We start from the raw sequence: 20,000 nt of genomic DNA, 5'->3' as shown, positions 1-20,000 counted from the left end.
CGAGTACTTCAACGTGGGCATCGGACAGGTAACCCTCACACCCAGGTACACACAGGTAACCCTCACACACAGGTACACACAGGTAACCCTCACACACAGGTACACACAGGTAACCCTCACACACAGGTAACCCTCACACACAGGTACACACAGGTAACCCTCACACACAGGTACACACAGGTAACCCTCACACAGGTACACACAGGTAACCCTCACACACAGGTAACCCTCACACACAGGTACACACAGGTAACCCTCACACACAGGTAACCCTCACACACAGGTAACCCTCACACACAGGTACACACAGGTAACCCTCACACACAGTTAACCCTCACACACAGGTAACCCTCACACACAGGTACACACAGGTAACCCTCACACACAGGTACACACAGGTAACCCTCACACAGGTACACACAGGTAACCCTCACACACAGGTAACCCTCACACACAGGTACACACAGGTAACCCTCACACACAGGTAACCCTCACACACAGGTAACCCTCACACACAGGTACACACAGGTAACCCTCACACACAGTTAACCCTCACACACAGGTAACCCTCACACACAGGTACACACAGGTAACCCTCACACACAGGTACACACAGGTAACCCTCACACAGGTACACACAGGTAACCCTCACACACAGGTAACCCTCACACAGATACACACAGGTAACCCTCACACATAGGTACACACAGGTAACCCTCACACACAGGTAACCCTCACACAGGTACACACAGGTAACCCTCACACACAGGTAACCCTCAAACACAGGTACACACAGGTAACCCTCACACACAGGTACACACAGGTAACCCTCACACACAGGTAACCCTCTCACACACACACACACACTCAGGTGGGCCCTCCGTGCTGTCAAACTGTCCCTCCATGCTAGCTTGTGCACCTGGAGGTAACCGTGGCTACAGTCTTGAAAGCGATGTTGTGTCACCTTCCTGCTTCTCTCCCCCCCCCCCCCCCCCCCCCCCGCTGCTTGCCTGGACAGAACAATGGAAGCATAGCCATGGGACAGGTCTGTCCCAGCCAGCGAACCTCTCATATCTCCCAGTGTCCTTCCTTGGTGATCTCTCTCTCATTCCACCACACCTCCTCTTAAGTTTGTCCTTAAAGGGGAACCCTCACGCCTGGTTATAAGCGAGCGATATATACGCCTCGTTATGAGCATTGTGAAAGAATCGCGATCTGAAACAATAACTCGGGTTTCCGAGGATGAATTACGGAACGGTTTGGACCGTTGACGTCCGGGGGTCCGACCGATTCTGAAAGAAAGGACGTAAATGACAGAGTGTGGCGGTTCCCTGTTAAACTCGTCAACTTAAACTGGCCAGAAAGAGAACTACAAATGCTAGTTCCATGCTAGTGGAGGCTAGCATCTGCCCCCATCACTATTCTCCAGTGTATGGGGATGGACGGGGACATCGTTCCCTTGCTCCAGTCCCAGTGTTTCATTCATCTCGTCTCCTGCAGCTCGAGTGACACCCACTACCCCCCTCCCAGCTGCCCTCCCCCCCACCCCCTCTGGGCTCCGGTGCCTGGTCCATCTCATCTCTCCACCACCGTCTGTGCATCCCTCTCTGACTGCATGGATCTGATATGTGCTCACGCCCCCCCGCCCTCCAAGAACCTGATCGTTAGATGAGTGGATGATCAGAGATAGATGGATGAATAGATAGACAGATTGAGATATATGGATGGATGAATAGACAGACGGATAGATAGAGAGGTGAATGGATGAATAGACAGACAGACAGATAGAGAGGTGGATGGATGAACAGACAGATAGACAGATAGCGATATATGGATGGATGAATCGACAGACAGATAGATGGAGAGGTGGATGGATGAATGCTTGCTTTGTCTCCCCCAGAGACAGATAGATAGATAGATAGATAGATAAATAGATAGGTGGATGGATGAATAGACGGACAGACAGATAGAGAGGTGGATGGATGAATAGACAGACAGACAGATAGAGAGGTGGATGGATGAACAGACAGATAGACAGATAGTGATATATGGATGGATGAATAGACAGACAGACAGATAGATGGAGAGGTGGATGGATGAATGCTTGCTTTGTCTCCCCCAGGTAGAATAACGTGTAGATTAAATGTGTATCTGTCAGAGGGAATCCATCACCCTGCTCTGTCAGTGACCCTCCCCCTCTCTCTCTCCCCCCCTCTCCCCCTCTCCCCCCCCAGGTGTCCATCAACTACCCCCAGCTCGTGTTCCGGCCCCAGTCCTTCTTCGCCTTCGGCTCCCCCATCGGGATGTTCCTGACGGTGCGCGGGCTCAAGCGCATCGACCCCAACTACACCTTCCCCACCTGCAAGAGCTTCTACAACATCTACCACCCGGTGAGCACCGTGGGGGGGGGGGGGCACCGGCTCAGTGGCCCCATCACCGGGGGGCCGAGGGGACAGGAGGTCATCAGACCACGGGGGACACGGGACCAGTGTTTGTAATAACGCTTTAAAATAACGGCGTTAGGTAACGCCGTTATTTTATCAGTAACGGGGTAATCGAACTAATTACTGTTTCCGTCGCTACAACGCCGTTACCGTACGTTAAATGCGGTGCGTTAATATGAATTGATTAAATAAACTGCGTAATCCGAACGCACCCCTGGCTCCAAACACAAACTGCTAGTGAGGAGACCGGGTTGGTCAACAACGAGATAAGCGATTATGATTGGCTAAGGCAGAGTCATGTTTCATGGTAGCCAATCGGAGCTAGGGTTTTTACACACAAGCCAGGACACGCGCGCCACACACACACACACACACACACACACACACACACACACACACACACACACACACACACACACACACACACACACACACACACACACACACACACACACACACGCACACACCAAACTGATTCGATGAAGCAGCAGAAATGGCGAGTCCGGAGCAATCCAATGAAAAGTTGGCATTTTCTGTAGTATTCAGCAGATGTTCCACAGCCTTTGCAAAAAGGCTGCAAAAAAAATTCAGTTGGAAGTATATCAGGGCCTTGAATGGGGAGTTCAACCATTTAACACATTAAGGACTGAAGTGAAAACTGCTCAGAAAAATCCAAATTCTTTGACATATAGCAACTTTTTTTAAAGTAACGCAAATAGTTACTTTCCCTAGTAACTAGTTACTTTTATTATAGAGTAATTCAGTTACTAACTCAGTTACTTTTTGGAACAAGTAGTGAGTAACTATAACTAATTACTTTTTTAAAGTAACGATCCCAACACTGCATGGGACAAAATGTTTTTTAATTCAATTATATCATAGAGATATTTGATAGACTCTCTCTCTCTCTAGTCACTAGGGCGAGAAAATTCACCGCATTTTCCCTTTCTAGTCAAGTACATGTCTTATCTTACTGTGCATTCACACCCAAATCGAAGCGAATATTCTACATGCGTGCTCGCAAACTTCAAAACACTTGCGCAAGTGTTTTGAAGAATATTGGAGGAGGAGGAACGTTGGCTTGTGCGCTAACGTTTCTTTCTGCCAATTTATTCTCAACCATGGCCAAGATTACCACCATTTTGATTCTTTAATTAACTAAATTCCAGAGATATCGGTTAACCCAACGCCATCGTTTAGGGTTCATAATATCATCCATTGCGCACACAGCCTTTGGCTGTGATATTGTATATTATATTATATTCAATTATGTAGATATCATAGAGCTCCATGAGTCTGCAAACGGCAACAATCAGAGTGCTTTGTGAGTCCCGTGATGAGACTGTGATGAGTCCGTGTTGAGTCCGTGATGAGTCCGTGTTGAGTCCGTGATGAGTCTGTGATGAGTCCGTGATGAGTCCGTGATGAGTCCGTGATGAGTCCGTGATGAGTCTGTGATGAGTCTTTGATGAGTCTGTGATGAGTCTGTGATGAGTCTGATGAGTCTGACATGAGTCTGTGATGAGTCTGACATGAGTCTGACATGAGTCTGACATGAGTCTGATGAGTCTGACATGAGTCTGTGATGAGTCTGTGATGAGTCTGACATGAGTCTGTGATGAGTCTGACATGAGTCTGACATGAGTCTGATGAGCCTGTGATGAATCCGTGGTGAGTCCGTGATGAGTCTGACATGAGTCTGTGTTGAGTCTGTGATGAGTCCGTGATGAGTCTGACATGAGTCTGACATGAGTCTGACATGAGTCCGTGATGAGTCTGACATGAGTCTGACATGAGTCTGACATGAGTCTGACATGAGTCCGTGATGAGTCCGTGATGAGTCTGACATGAGTCTGACATGAGTCTGACATGAGTCCGTGATGAGTCCGTGATGAGTCTGTGTTGAGTCCGTGAGGAGTCTGTGATGAGTCCGTGATGAGTCCGTGATGAGTCCGTGATGAGTCTGTGATGAGTCTGTGATGAGTCCGTGATGAGTCTGTGTTGAGTCTGTGATGTGTCCGTGAGGAGTCTGTGATGAGTCCGTGATGAGTCTGACATGAGTCTGACATGAGTCTGACATGAGTCTGTGATGACTCCGTGATGAGTCCGTTGGAGACGGGCGTTTGACCCCAGCGTGTCCCCCCTGTGCCCCCTGCAGTACGACCCGGTGGCGTACCGCATCGAGCCCATGATCCTCCCGGACGACGACCTGGAGCCCATGCTCATCCCCCACCACAAGGGGCGCAAGAGGATGCACCTGGGTGGGTTGTGTGTGTGTGTGTGTGTGTGTGTGTGTGTGTGCCCTCGTCGGTAGAGCCCATGAGAGGACCCACAGTGGGGACCCCCAGTGGGGGGGCCCCTGGCTGGGCAGCACTGGCCCCTCAGGCCCTCGGTATTACACAATATTTATGTGGAGAAATGGGTGTTGGTACGGACAAAATGTCTGGTTTGTGGCCAAAGTGTCCCCGGGCTCCGCAGCAAGGTGAGTTCCTCCGCCAGGGCCCGTCTGGGGGCCCTCGGCCCACACCAGCCCCCCCGGGCCCCCAGGCCCCGGACCCCAGCGGGCCCCCAGAATAAGATGGAACTCAGAAAAAGTTAGGGAGAAATAATACACATAAATAATGATTAGAATTATGTATTATTTATGATATTATATTTATTTTAAATATATAATTTCTAAAAATATAATATTTTTTATTAGGACATATACATTTTTTTTTATAGAAATTGAATAATCTTTAGAAATAAAAATTGAATAATCATTATAGATAAAAATACAATTTTTTTTATAAATAAATAAAAGTAGTTTGAAACGTTTGAATCTGAATCTAACTGGTAGGGTTGAAATGATGCGAGCAGGTTTGGCATAAGAGAGGCCTGACGTGATAGGTGGGGTTCGTCCCCCGCTCTAGATTAAAGCTGGGGTTCATCCCGCCGGCTCTGGCTCCAGGCTGTCAGGGGGACATTTTTGCTTGCCATTGACGGATAACATTACAGCTCCCTTGAAGTGAAGCCAAAACCTTGTGATCGCCCCCTGGTGTTGGGAGTCTGTTCACAGTGGTACAGGCTGATTATAGTGACAACAACTTGGGAGAAAAGGGGAAATAATAACCAAAGATATGCTACTCTTACCATTCAAATGACTGTCCTCCCTGGTCTTTCTGTCCGTTGATGCCTGGCCTATGGGAACACTGGTTTGGCTGTGGTTGTGTGAGTGAACCAGCGCCCTGGGTCCAGTGGTGTTGATGGTGACAGCCTACCTGTGTGTGTCCCGCTCAGAGCTGAAGGAGAGTCTGACCCGTATGAGCGCCGACCTGAGGAACAACGTGCTGGGCTCGCTGAGGACCGCCTGGCACTCCTTCTCCCGGCCCAGCGTGGCAGCCCTCCTGCCCCCCGCCGAGGAGGGGGGGGCCGCCCCGGAGAAGGAGGCGCAGGAGACCCCCGGTACCACAACTCCTCCGTCTGTCTGTCTGGCTGTCTGGCTGTCCCCCTGTCTGTCCCTGTGTGTCTGTCCGTCTATCTGTCCCCCTATCCCCCTGTCTGTCCCCCTATCCCCCTGTGTGTCTGTCTGTCCGTCTGTCTGTCCCCCTATCCCTCTGTCTGTCTGTCTGTCTGTCTGTCTGTCTGTCTGTCTGTCTGTCTGTCTGTCTGTCTGTCTGGCTGTCCCCCTGTCTGGCTGTCCCCCTGTCTGTCTCTGTGTGTCTGTCCATCTGTCCCCTGTCTGTCTGTCTGTCCGTATTCTTGTGTGTGTGTGTGTGTGTGTCTAGACGTTTTTACTCTGCCAAATATGCCCGTCTTATGCACGCCTTTTACCCGCCATGGTCCGCGCGTTTACGCTGCCCGAAGTACATCGCCGGCTTGAGCTTGCACCCAAATATACCCTCCCGGACCCTACACACATTGGCGGTTTCATTCTGATGTAAATTCAATCAGACTCTCCGCGGTTCCAAGGGGGGGGGGGGGGGGGGAGGTGTTACTGCATTGTCTACACAGAGACAACGCAGCGATATCAACATGAGTAGTTCTAACTGAAGGGCATGTGTTCATTCTATTGAAGTCTAACGCAATACTTTATTGTATAGCCTACTATTGTACCTACTAAATGCCGTGTGTGTGTCTGTTGGGCTATCTGGATTATATAGGATGTAGCAAGCAAGTGATAACCAGTGATAACCAGATAAGACAGTGAAATCCACGAACTTGGAGAGAAGGTGATGCAAGCACATTAAACGAAGATGGGAAGAGATAGTGCGATCTATGAGAAAGACGCAGAGGAACTTTCCTTACGAGGCTTTTGTTGGGATAAAAAAACAAGTCTGTAAAAATCAAGAATATGTTGGCGTTTTTGCACTCGCGTTTGTAGTTTACACTCAGATTCATTCTTGCATACAAATCTCTTGAATCATAAAAAACCAGACATTTGTTGTACAAAAATTATCTACTGTCCGTGGTCAGCCCCGCCCTCTCCAGTGAACCAAGACAGCCAGCTGCGTGACGACGGGGGATTTAACCCATCGGTTTAACACAGGCAAGGCAGTGAAATTGCCGGGCGTGCCAAGCCACCTGGCAGTGTAAGAAGGCCTTACGCTTCAACCTGCCTGTGTTCCGAGGCGCCTCAGTGTGTGTCTATCTGTCTGTGTGTGTGTGTGTGTGTGTGTGTGTGTGTTTGTGTGCACGTTCCGAGGAGCGTCAGTGTCTGTGTGTGTGTGTGTGTTTGTGTGTGTGTGTGTGTGTGTGTGTGTGTGTGTGTATGTGTGTGTGAACGTTCCGAGGAGCGTCAGTGTGTGTGTCTGTGTGTGTGTGTGTGTGTGTGTGTTTGTGCGTGTTCCGAGGTGTGTTAGTGTGTGTGTGTGTGTGTGTGCGGCGGCATTCGGTCTACTCACAATCCCGTCCTTTGAACGTGTTTCCTCTCCCGCCCATCAACGCTTACCTTGACCCCGGCTTCAGCCCCCTCCAGAGGGGACGAGACAAGGCTTGATTTGTGGAGTAAGATACTGGAGTGGCCCCGGGCCCTCCACATGCATTACTTCCAAGGTAAGCCGGGGGGACAACTTGGCCTGCTTCAAGTGGCTCATTCTCATAATGCTACATCAGCCTGAGATATAACCCTGATGCTACGCTACATCAGCCTGAGCTACGTCTCCCTGATGCTACATCAGTATGAGGTATAACCCTGATGCTACGCTACATCAGCCTGGGCTACGTCTCTCTGATGCTACATCAGTATGAGGTATAACCCTGATCCTACGCTACATCAACCTGAGCTATGCTACGCTATAGTAGCATGAAGTATGTCCCTAATGCTACGCTATAGTAGCATGAGGTATGTCCCTGATGCTACGCTATAGTAGCATGGGTTGTATGGCCATTTTATACGCACAGCCATTTCCATGGTACATGTCACTCATGCTTAAAAGGACTTGTAGGCCTGCAACCTGTCATACTGCACTCCAATTAAAGGATATCGGCCTTCTGTCATAATTCTGATGATTCCAATGATTCTGTATCTGCCCGGTTTCCTTGTTTACGTTGGAGATATAAACAGGAAATGGTGCGGTCAGTGTCATTATCCAGAATAAACAAAACACGACTAACTCGAATGGAATGGCTGCTCGCCGGGTCAACTCACCCATCCCTCCACGCCTGCTTACAGAACGCGCAGCGTCAGGGTCGATGGCAGGAGGAGCTCCACTCTCTGTGTTCTGCGTCTGATTTATAAACAGAACTGATGATGGGGAGCGCTGGCGTCCGCTCACCGCTTTCACTCATCGCTCTCTCTGTGATCGCCCGTTTGACGGGCCGGTGAAAGGTTCTGAGTTAATGCCACAGTGGCGTGGAGGCGGTTCCTGTGGAACCTGTGTGTAGTGCACGTGGTGTTGCGAACAGGTCCGCGGAACAGGTCTGATGGCAGCAGAGCTCCAGGCTCTAGGGCTGCTCGTTAGGCTGCAGACGTGTTCCTACATGTGCGCTGAAATGACATATGAGAAAGGCATTGATGTCGCAACTAGTAGTGACCTCTTTAGAGATATGCAAACACAGGCTGTTTAACCTTTCAGATGTTTTGAATATTAGCCAGACATTCAGCCAGTCATTGCGCAGCGATCGTGACTCATTCTGAAAACATGCTTTATGGCACTGAGTTCGCTGTAGCCGGTGTCACCGATGTTTTGATGAATATCATCTGATTTGTCAACCGCCAATTCTAAATAAATAAGTTCAATCTCAAAGATAATTCATTTAGAATAAGCTGCTGGCAGTGGGGTTAATAATGGCTGTTTGTAATCCTGTGATGCATGCGTCTATAACTCCAAACTTCACTCAACGAGATTCGACTAGTCTGACATTTACCTTGTAGATGTGTCACTCTGAGCCCTGCTGCTGGCATCCAGCGAGACGACACCTCGACTGCAAAGCCTCCCCCCTCACCCCACACCCCTCTTATGCACTGACTGTATGTTGTACGTCCTGGCACTAAATGTACGCACTTATTGTATGATGTACGTCCTGGCACTTAACAATAGTACCTAGCATGGAGTGGCCTCTTATCCCAGCTATCTTTGTTGTTTACGGGGAATGGGTTAACCTAGTGATGGTCAGTGCTTGGCACTTGGTCCTACGAACATCCTTACTGTACCCACAGAGATATATCGTTGTTTCTCTTTCTTCTGAAAAATGTACTTAATGTAAGTCACTCAGATTGTAAGCGTCTGCTAAATGCCCTCAATGCCAGGCAGGCCTCGTGCCCCCCTCCCTAAAGCCTCATACCCCCTCCCTAAAGCCTCATGCCCCCCTCCCTGAACCCCGTGCTCCTCTCCCCAGCCTCGTACGAGGAGGCGGAGGCCTCCACCTCGGCCGAGGAGCCCCCCCTGCGGGAGGTACAGGTGGGCTCGCTGAACGGGGGTCGGAGGATCGACTACGTCCTGCAGGAGAAGCCCATCGAGAGCTTCAACGAGTACCTGTTCGCCATCCAGTCCCACCTGTGCTACTGGTGAGTCTGCCGCTGGGGGGGCGCATTATGGGATAGAGGGTGAAGGGAACACTAGTATCAAATCGCCAGGGGGCCGTGTGTCCCCAGTAATCAATGTATGGTAACTGGTTTGAATGGGAACACACTGCAAACGGCTTGGCTGGGATTGGTGGGTTTGGATGCAGACGAAGTGAGGTACATTACCAACACTGATAGGGTTCCTGGTCCGGGGGTACCTGGCACCTGGTCCGGAGGTACCTGGTACCAGGTATCTGGTCCGGAGGTACCTGGCACCTGGTCCGGGGGTACCTGGTCCGGAGGTACCTGGTACCAGGTACCTGGTCCGGAGGTACCTGGCACCTGGTCCGGAGGTACCTCGTCTGGAGGTACCTGGTCCGGAGGTACCTGGCACCTGGTCCGGAGGTACCTGGTCCGGAGGTACCTGGTCCGGAGGTACCTCGTCTGGAGGTACCTGGTCCCGAGGTACCTGGCACCTGGTCCAGGGCAACCTGGTTGACTGCCTGGCTCAGTTGTTCCTTGACTTTTATTTGTGATTGTGAATGTCTAACGGCCTCTTGTCTCTCTGTCTGTCTGTCTGTCTGTCTGTCTGTCTGTCTGTCAGGGAGTCTGAAGACACGGCCCTCCTTCTGCTCAGAGAGATCTATGACCAGCTGGGCGTGTCCTGTGAGCAGCCACAGCAGTGACTCCGCCCTCGGGGGGGGGGGGGCTTAACGGGATTTGCATAGCGGTTTGAGATCCTCAGCCAAAGATCTCTCTGCTCATGAGGAACGCCTCGTTCCCGCTCTTCCCGGGAGTCACATGACGCCCCCTGCTGGCTCAACAGGAATGGACGGCTGCAGTCGCGTGACCTCGGTCCAGAGCGTCCCATTGGCCAGGGGGAGAGGGTCACATGGTGACCAGCAGGGGCCGGACTGTGGAGACCCTGCGTCTTCTAGCGGGGCCACAGATCCCGGCGTCTTCCAGGGGTTTCTAATCACCGCCTCTCACTCTGCCTTCACTCATCCCTTTAGACGTTTTGTTTTCAACTTTGCACTTTTATATGCACTTCTGTACTCCAAACGTACTGCTTTACTTTCAGGCCTGGTTACTAGCATGTGTGTACCTGGGGCAGCTCTGCTTATAACGATGAAAAGTCAACATTTCACTCAAGAATATTTGTGTTGACCAGAGGAGCTTCTGGTCTGGACTGGTTTAGGGTTAGGGAGGGTTGAGGGGGTCAGGGAACCACGACCTGGAACCCCTTGGTTTGTCAGGATCCTAAATGCTTCCGGTTGTCGTGGGAACTCCAGGTTTCAGTTTTAATAGTTTACTTTATATAATTTAGTATATACTCGAGGCTGCTGCTCCCTAGATGCTACTAGTGCAAAGTTATAGTATAATAGAATATATTAATTACAGGCAACTTGAGCTAACTCTGTAAATGAACCAAATGACAGGTTTTTGTATAACATTTTAGCACAGGGCTAGAATACCAAGATATAAATATAACTGAAGTGGACATTGAGGTCATGCAGTGAATCAATATTTATATGAATAAAAATGGGCTAATAGTCATGAATTTAATAAGAAATGACATTTCAAGAGTACCGCTTCCGACCACTAGGGGGAGCGCTCGTTTATAAAGCACACGTACCAGTGTGTCAGAAGACCAAAATCGATTGGTCACAACGCACAATTTCGACAAGGGCACCTTTATGTTTTTGTTTCATTTGATCGGTGGCTATTTAATATTTGAACAATGCTATTTTCTTTAATTGCAGTTATTAGGACTCAATGTCGGCCCCGGCCATTGGTTTAAAGGGACCCAACTGTGCTGTCATCACTCTGCATGCTCTCTCCTCTCAGTGCAACGTTCAACACATCGGTGTATTATGTCTGCATGAAGGGCAGACTTGGTACAACCAACTTCCTAGTTATCAATTTGAACTATCATGCCAGTTGTGTTATTTTCCAGTGAGGAAACTAATTTGAAGGACTATGCTTGCAATAATAAAAGAAAACGTACCTCTGTCTTCTGGTGTCCGCCTACACTAAATAAAACCTGTTCTTGTTTGACTGTTATTTAAAAATAATATTTTGGCCTATTCAAACTTTATTGTATTGGACTGTATTGACGTTGGCCTGATTCCCTCGCCCTCCTTTGACGTTTTAACTCGACAGTATTAACTAGTGAAGCCATCAGCAGTGGTGCACGACTGTGTTGTTATAGGAGCCGCTGCTGAAGTCTGATAAACCAGTATAAGAACCAGTATAACTCGGATAAGGTACATTTGATTGATCGCTCGTCATACCTGGCTGCAGACTAAACAATGCGGTAGGTCTTTAATTAATCTTTATTCAGCAAACACTATTATAAGTGTGATTTCAAGGAAGCCCGCTCTGTCGCTTTCTATTTAAAAGACATTTATGTCACGTGAAGCGGAATATAAATGTGGGCTCGATGAAAGTACGTTATGGGATAAAACTCTACAGTAAACATCAAATGAATCCATGTAGGCTCGCCTCGCAGATGGTCGACCGTCCAGCCTCATGTCATGTGGATGAAAGGTTTCGTGGATGGGGTCTTGTGACATCCATGTGCTTCATTTCAAGTGAAACATTGCATTAGAGAAACTGTAAGATCTTTAGTCTGCAGGATACTCGATCAAAACAAACAGGTTGTTGATGCTCGGATCGCCATATGAGGACTACTTCCTAATTTCTTGCTAAATGTTGTTAGGTCGGCCTAGAGATAATTAAATTATGCAAATCTAAACTTCAGGTGTAAACAAATGATTAAAGAAGACCAACAAAACTAAAACATATATTGATTTATGATTCATTTTTTGATTAGCTTGAATACATTTGATTTATACTATTAAATTAAACCATTAGGCCGGCTGTGGTAAGACAACGCTATTGTAACCGGCGGTTTGCGGATCTCCGGTGAGTCACGCTAACCCAGCGGGGTGGAGCCTGTAGGCCCCACCCCTCCCGAGTAGCGGTGGAGGGGTGGAGCCTGTAGGCCCCACCCCTCCCGAGTAGAGGTCGAGGTCTCTGCTCCTCCTCCTCCTGCTAGCCATCATCCACCCACCATCAGATTATCAACAGTAGAGGCCAGTGTGTCACTGTGGAATGCTACACACATCTTCTCTGGCACTCCCTGTCCATCTCCCTACCTCCACCCCCCCACCCCCCACCCTCCCCCACACCACCACCGGAACAGCCCAGCACTTACTGCCCTCTCTAAAGCTCTCTCTTTCTCTCTCACTCCTTTGAGGCGGTCTCCATGTCTTAATGCCATACAAGTGAATGAAATATGCTTTGTGTAACCAGGGACTGCCTGGAGAGTGGGTGTGTGGGTGTGTGTGTGTGGGGGTGTGTGTGGGGTGGGGCTGGTGTTTTGAGTGAGAGAGCGAGAGAGAGAGAGAGAGAGAGAGAGAGAGATGGGGGGGAGGGAGAGAGAGAGAGAGAGGGAAAGAGAGAGAGGGAAAGAGAGAGAGAGAGGGAGAGAGAGAGAGAGAGAGAGAGAGAGAGAGAGAGAGAGAGAGGGAGGGAGGGAGAGAGAGAGAGAGAGAGAGGGAGAGAGAGAGAGAGGGGGAGAGGGAGAGGGAGAGAGAGAGGGAGCGGGGGAGAGAGAGAGAGAGAGGGAGGGAGAGAGAGAGAGAGGGAGAGAGTGAGAGGGAGAGAGAGAGAGAGAGACAGGGAGAGAGAGAGAGGGAGGGAGGGAGGGAGGGAGGGAGGGAGGCGGGACTTTGCAGAGTGGTTGATCAGTGGCACTCAACCCTCTTCAGATTGTAGTCAAGCATCAGAGAGAGAGAGAGAGAGAGAGAGAGAGAGAGAGAGAGGCCAACTATAGAGTGAAAGTCTTCCCAGTGTGTGTGAGAGCCCTACTGGATCAGAGGATATAAGGTCAGATGGGTCGCGCAGCACAGTGCTGACTTGTGAGTGAGCGGGGACTTCCATCCTGCACGGAGCCTGGGAGAGGACACAGCGCTGGAGAGAGAGAGGGAGACGGGGGGGACGGAACACCATGGGGGGCTCCATCAGCCAACACAGGAAGAACTCCAAGAGATCTCCACGCAAGAGAGGCAGCATGTAAGCCTGCAGCTCGCCTACTGTTGACTGTCTTCTGGGTGTGTGTGTGTTTGTGTGTGTACAGTATGTGGGTGTGTGCAAACGCGTCTGTGTGTGTCTCTGTGTGCGTGTGTGTGTTTGTGGGTTTTCTGTGTGTGTGTGTGTGTGTGTGTGTGTGTGTGTGTGTGTGTGTGTGTGTGTCTGTGTGTGAGAGAGCAAGAGAACAAGTGTCTATGAATTGTGCTATGTCAACAAACAGAACCCAGGTATGAAGGTAAGCCTGGAGCCGTCTGAGGTTTGGCTGAAGCTGGAGACATCGGCTCAGCTTTGAGCCATGATGTCTCCTGTCCCTTGCTCTGTGGTATCACCTGTGAGATGGATTCAGGTCGACTGAGCCCAGGAGGTAGAGCCAATTGGCTTGTAACCGGAAGGGTGCTAGTTCGATCCCCGGCTCCTCCTAGCTGAGCGTTGAGGTGTCCCTGAGCGAGACGCCTCACCCTGACTGCTCCCAATGAGCCGGCTGTCGCCCTGCATGGTTGACACTGCCGTCGGTGTGTCGATGTGTGTATTAACCGTTGTAAGTTGCCATGGATAAAAGCGTCTGCTAAATGCCCTAATTGTAAATGGAGATGATGGAGGAGGGTGAGGAGGAGGAGGAGGAGGAGGAGGAGGAGGGAGCGTGGTTGGGCTGATGTATACGTCTTTGCTCTCCAACTGACTTCCACAGGACTTTGCTCCAGCCATCCAGTGCCCGGTCACCGCTATACGTTGTGTGTGTTATCTGAATAAAGGTTCAGCTCTTCAAATCCCCAGGGCCGGAGGTCAGGGCCGCGCACACGGCTGGCAGTGAGAGAGTCGTAAACGCAGGGAGGGACCGCTACGATAAGGATGCTCATGTTGTTAGCGACGAGGTTGCTAAGTGAGGGGGAAGCGTGGAGGTGCTGGTGAGCATTACTCTGAGCTCATTGATCTGTGTGACGGACAGCAGCGGGACGGACTCTTCCGTATGAATGGAACTGATACTCGCTCTGGGACACCGTGTCTCTGTGTCTATGGATCGCAGTGTGGCTCCGACCCTCCCACACCCAGAGTAGGACACGCTATCCTGTTCATGGGTTCATTTATTTGTGTAGTTCTTTACATATTGTTCATCTATCTAAAGTTGGTGGTTTGTTTTGTATGAATCATTTTTTAAGCAAGTTATGCCCCACTTCTGTCAGATACACACGTGTTGCAATATAGTAGGAATCTTTATTATTATTATCACTGTATTGTTCTTAGATTTGTTCTGTATTGTTCTCTCTCGCTCTCTCTCTCCCCTTCTCTCTCTCCTCCTCTCTTCTCTCTCTCTCTCTCTCTCTCTCTCTCTCTCTCTATTAAGATGTCTAGAAGTTGCTGCTAATCTCTAGCATTATCTTGTGTCGAGGAGTGGTGTTGATGTTTGGATGATATATGTGTGTGTGTGTGTGTGAGCCAGATGTTGCTATGTGTGTGTGTGTGTGTGTGTGTGTGTGTGTGTGTGTGTGTGTGTGTGTTGTGTTGTGGTACTCATGGGGAGACATGTGGACTGGGGATGCTCGGCAGCTAGGAGAGATGAGAGGATCAGAGGGCGATGGCGCCGTGTTGATTGATCACATGATCAGACAGAGACCATTCCCTGCAGAGAGCTCTCTGATGTGCTGGTACACCCTGTTGGTCTCAAAGAGAGGCTTTACCCCCTAGATACCATTCAGACACCCAGGGAGGGAAATAGGGGGCTTGGGGTAGATAGATGGATATATATAGAGATAGATGTAGATAGATAGACAGATAGATAGATAGATATGCAGACTATGGACAGACAGACAGACAGATTGATAGATAGATAGATACATAGATATACAGACAGTTAGATAGATAGAAAATTGATGGATAGGAAATTGAATGCAATATAGTAACATAAAAATAGGGTCCTGTTTGTGTAGTCCAAAGCACCCGGGTTTGGCCTTGGTCATGCGGATCTGTTTATATTATATATGAAGTTTGATTTGAAACGTGATTAACCTGATTGGTGGAGTGGGCCTGGGTGCTCTGTGATCTATTTATAGGTGACCGTTTACTTCCAATCATGGTCTCTATTTTTAAAAGTGGAGCAGACAGTCATCATTAGACACCCCAATCCCCTGAACCTAGAACCTAGAACCTGGTTCTAACTGGTTTCTAGGGTTTAAAGTAGTGAGCTTGTGGCTGCGTGTGTAACCGTGGGTCCGCTCAATACACGCCACAAGAAGTTCTTCAGTGGAGCCCCCGCTTCAGTTAAAAGCATTCCTGGAAACACTCACAGTGATGTTTTTCATGAATAAGCCTGATAACGCTGAGTCCCACACCATCACAGTGAAACAGAGAGAGGGCCGAGATGATCCGTGATGAGCTCATACGTGAGCTCAGAAGACCATGAATCAAAACACTGTGGAGCTGAAGAACAGGAGAGAGGGAGGGGGAGGCAGGGAGGGGGGAGAGAGGGGTTTTCCACCCTGCTTTCAACACACAGCTGTACACCCACCGTTTTATGGGGACTCTGGCCCTTTTGTGTCCCGGACAATAGCTGGGTTAGTGTCCGTCCTGCAGCTCTCTGCCCAGCCTGGCCCGCCCCCTCCTGTCACTCACAGCCCACTGTGTGAGCGCGGCTGAGGGAGTTCTAACGGACTAGAGATGACGTCCAGCTCTCGTCTCTACGCCGAGGGGTTAGGCTGGCCTAGCGAGTCTCATCGGGCCGCCGGGTTGAACACGCATTCAGCCGGTCGCCATGCCAGGAAGTAAAAGGTTCTGTAACCTGGCATCAAAGCCTTTTAGGAGATGCATCTGTTTCCTGGTTTTCCTCTTTCTCGCTCTCTGTCTCTGTGTTTTTCTCAGTCTGTCTGTCTGTCTGTCTGTCTGTCTTTCTGTCTCTTTCTCTCTGTCTATCTGTCTGTCTGTCTGTCTGTCTGTCTGTCTGTCTGTCTGTCTGTCTCTCTTTCTGTCTCTTTCTGTCTGTCTGTCTGTCTGTCTGTCTGTCTGTCTCTCTCTCTCTGTTTCTCTCTTTCTCTTCCCATCTCCCTTCCTGTCTCTTCATGTGTCTCTGTCTCTATATCATGGCGGCCTACATATACAGTATATATTATTATATATATATTTATTGTATCTGTATCTGCATGGCTGGCTGCGTGTCCTGGTGATGTAACGGTGGCTCGGTCAGAGCGCTGAAGGCGGACTGGGGCTGTGGTCCTACCGTAGGCCTACTGTTAACCGGCTCTCAGGGTGGGGCTGTGGTCCTACCGTAGGCCTACTGTTAACCAGCTCTCAGGGTGGGGCTGTGGTCCTACCGTAGGCCTACTGTTAACCAGCTCTCAGGGTGGGGCTGTGGTCCTACCGTAGGCCTACTGTTAACCGGCTCTCAGACTGGGGCTGTGGTCCTACCGTAGGCCTACTGTTAACCGGCTCTCAGGGTGGGGCTGTGGTCCTACCGTAGACCTACTGTTAACCAGCTCTCAGGGTGGGGCTGTGGTCCTACCGTAGGCCTACTGTTAACCGGCTCTCAGGGTGGGGCTGTGGTCCTACCGTAGGCCTACTGTTAACCGGCTCTCAGGGTGGGGCTGTGGTCCTACCGTAGGCCTACTGTTAACCGGCTCTCAGGGTGGGGCTGTGGTCCTACCGTAGGCCTACTGTTAACCGGCTCTCAGGGTGGGGCTGTGGTCCTACCGTAGGCCTACTGTTAACCGGCTCTCAGGGTGGATGTCGTTCATCCTGTAACCTGACACTCTGCCTGGCTCTATTCCCAGGCGGACCGGTTGTTGATCTCCTCCTCCCTCTCCAGCTCTCCTCCAGAACGGACACCATTTTGTTTGTGTTTTAAACATCGAGAGACTATTGAATGTAGACGGTTGTAGTCGCATTATACATGGACAGATGTATTTAAACAGGTGTGCTTTTCGTATCCAATCAAACATTTGCATTTACATTTACATTCAGGGAATTTAGCAGATGCTTTTATCCAAAGTGACTTACAATTTACATTTACTTACAACAAGTATGTTTGTCAGAAGAAGGTCAAACAATTTATATCGCTGTCGGTACAGTAAGAATGTTCATAGAATCAAGTGCCAAGCACTAACAATCTCTAGGTCAACCCATTCCCCGTATACAAGAAAGATAGCTAGAATAATATGCTAGACAATGCTGAGTACTATTTTTAAGTGCAAGGACGTGCAACATACAACAAGTGCGTACATTAAGTGCCAAATCATTCCATTTTAAATAAGAATAAATGTTTTGTCACAGCTGCACCCTTTCCCTGTCTAAACTTAGGGACTAACCTTTAAGGAAATAAATGTTTGCACTTGACATGAAGGATGAAGTGACCCATAACTTCAAGTCATCCAATGTTTGATATAAGTCATTCATTACAGTAAACCAACAAATAGTGGCCCGTTTCAGGGTGAAACCTGATTTGATGTGGTATTTCATCATGCATAAAAGATGCATATGTATATACATCTTTCTGCATTTCTCTGGTTCCATATTGTTTGATACTCATGTTTTGTTTTGACCTCGCCTCTTTGTGCCAGCAGTATAACTCTTTCAAAGTTGTTAGCTTAACTATTGATGCTTTCTGAACGTGATACTAGCAAAAGCAACTAGATGGCGCCCTTTCTCAGGAATGCATGCCTTGTCGCAAAACTGCAGAGACGTGGTCTAGGGTTGGGCTGTGGGAGGACGGATGATGATGTTGACATTCAAATTACTGCTAAACCGAACAGCTGCTATATACTGAGGATGAAAATGGCTCCCAGTGACTGATTTGGTTTTCCCTCAAGTTTGACCTTCAATTTCTCTCAGCAAGTGAGACATGTTGATGGAAAAAAGATTGCTGTAATCAGGTCGTACTCAAGTAGTACTACTCAGTAGTTCCTGCTACATATACACAGTTCTTCACGGTCTTCTGTTCTGTACTTCCCTCTCCTTGTGTGTACAGCGGGTTTGAATCCCTGTCACTTCTCCATTCATCCCTTGTCACGCTAAACTAATCCTATTCTTAGCCTTCAACCACACATGGCAACACTGCTCAACGGCGATCAATGATGAAGAGACGAGGGACGTGCTAACTGCAACACACACACACACACACACACACACACACACACACATACACACACACACACACACACAAACACACACATAGTCACGCAGAAACAAACACGCACACACACACAGACCCATGTGGCCGAGCAGAAACACACACACACACAAACACACAGGTAGTCACGCAGAAACAAACACACACACACACACACACACACACACACACAGAGACACACGTAGCCAAGCAGAAACACACACGCACACAAACACACACAGAGTCACACAGAAACAAATTCACACGCATGCATACACACACCCACAAAAACACACATAGTCACACAGGCACATACAACCACACACACACACACACACACACACACACACACACACACACACACACGTAGCCACGCAGAAACATACATACACACACACCCGACACAGGCATGTACACATACACTCACACACACACACACACACCCCCCCCCAGTGAGGCAGTGTCTCCCAGAGTGCGGACCCCTTCCCTGATCACATGTTCTATTCATGTTTACTTCCTGTGATCCTCTCCGCCCGCCGGTCCTCACCAGCGCTGCTATTTCAGGCTCTGTGGAGGAGGGCTTACGTAACGCTGCCTCTCACTTCTCCATTCTCCTCCTCGCTCTGCCCTACACTGCCACAGTCACCGTCATGGCACACGCCACCTCTCACACGTGTCTGTGTGTGTGTGTGTGTGTGTGTGTGTGTGTGTGTGTGTGTGTGTGTGTGTGTGACGTGTGTGTGTGTGTGTGTGAGACGTGTGTGTGTATGTGTGACGTTTATGTGTGTATGTGTGTGCAACGTGTGTGTGTGTGTCTGTGTGTGGTTGTATGTGTGTGTGTGTGTGTGTGTTTTAGTGTCCGTCAGGTTGTGTTTATGTATGTACCTCAGCACCTCAGCATGTGAAACCAGTGAAACCAGCGAAGAGGTGTACATGCAATGGTTAGGGGGGTCGTGGGCGTTGGCGTGGGCGGGGGTCTCAGCGCTCAGTACTGGAGAGGGCGACGGTATCTCCCTCTCGACCCCGACAGGAATCTGCCCCAGCAGGTCTGACCAAGCTACCTGCAAGACACCACAAGCATGCAGTCACCGCGCCCCAGGAGCAGACTATACAGGCCTGCTGGGACTGCAGTCCCACCCCACTCTCACTGCCCCCCCCCCCTCCTGTAATGGGTGGGCTGGGTTTAAGATGGTTTCCCAGGTCGGTGGTCTGCATGATGACATTACCGCTTAAAGAGCTGTCAAACTAGTTTAGTTTGCTTGTCAGTGTAAGAATACAGTCTGTGGTTTGGTTGGGAGGTGTACACGGGTACCAGTCTGTCTGTCTGTTTGTCGATCTGCCTGCCTGTCTGTCTGCCTGCCTGTCTGTCTGCTTGCCTGTC

At 49.5% G+C, this 20,000-nt stretch overlaps 2 protein-coding genes across 2 annotated transcripts in view; both read left to right on the top strand.

The window, feature by feature from the left end:
* LOC307085431 (triacylglycerol hydrolase DDHD2-like) overlaps positions 1 to 11,438 on the top strand; it is a gene marked incomplete at its 5' end in the record, with an annotated part of 20,359 nt that extends 8,921 nt beyond the window's left edge. Inside the window, 6 exon segments of the mRNA XM_079750222.1 lie at positions 1 to 28; positions 2,235 to 2,390; positions 4,603 to 4,705; positions 5,724 to 5,888; positions 9,264 to 9,432; positions 10,034 to 11,438. The exon segment at positions 1 to 28 is cut by the window's left edge and continues 155 nt beyond it. Of these exon segments, the coding sequence (XP_079606348.1) occupies positions 1 to 28; positions 2,235 to 2,390; positions 4,603 to 4,705; positions 5,724 to 5,888; positions 9,264 to 9,432; positions 10,034 to 10,115 (703 nt within the window). The 3' untranslated portion in view covers positions 10,116 to 11,438.
* A 1,806-nt stretch (positions 11,439 to 13,244) lies between these two features.
* The window catches only part of LOC307090252 (transforming acidic coiled-coil-containing protein 1-like), a 29,460-nt gene continuing 22,704 nt past the window's right edge, over positions 13,245 to 20,000 (top strand). The window contains exon 1 of the mRNA XM_079756828.1: positions 13,245 to 13,509. Coding sequence (XP_079612954.1) covers positions 13,445 to 13,509 — 65 coding nt within the window. The 5' untranslated portion in view covers positions 13,245 to 13,444. The remainder of the gene's footprint in view (positions 13,510 to 20,000) is intronic.

This window comes from Pollachius pollachius (assembly GCF_949987615.1).
Source record: "Pollachius pollachius genome assembly, chromosome: 1".
NCBI classification, from domain to species: domain Eukaryota; kingdom Metazoa; phylum Chordata; class Actinopteri; order Gadiformes; family Gadidae; genus Pollachius; species Pollachius pollachius.
This window is presented reverse-complemented; position numbering and strand designations above follow the sequence as displayed.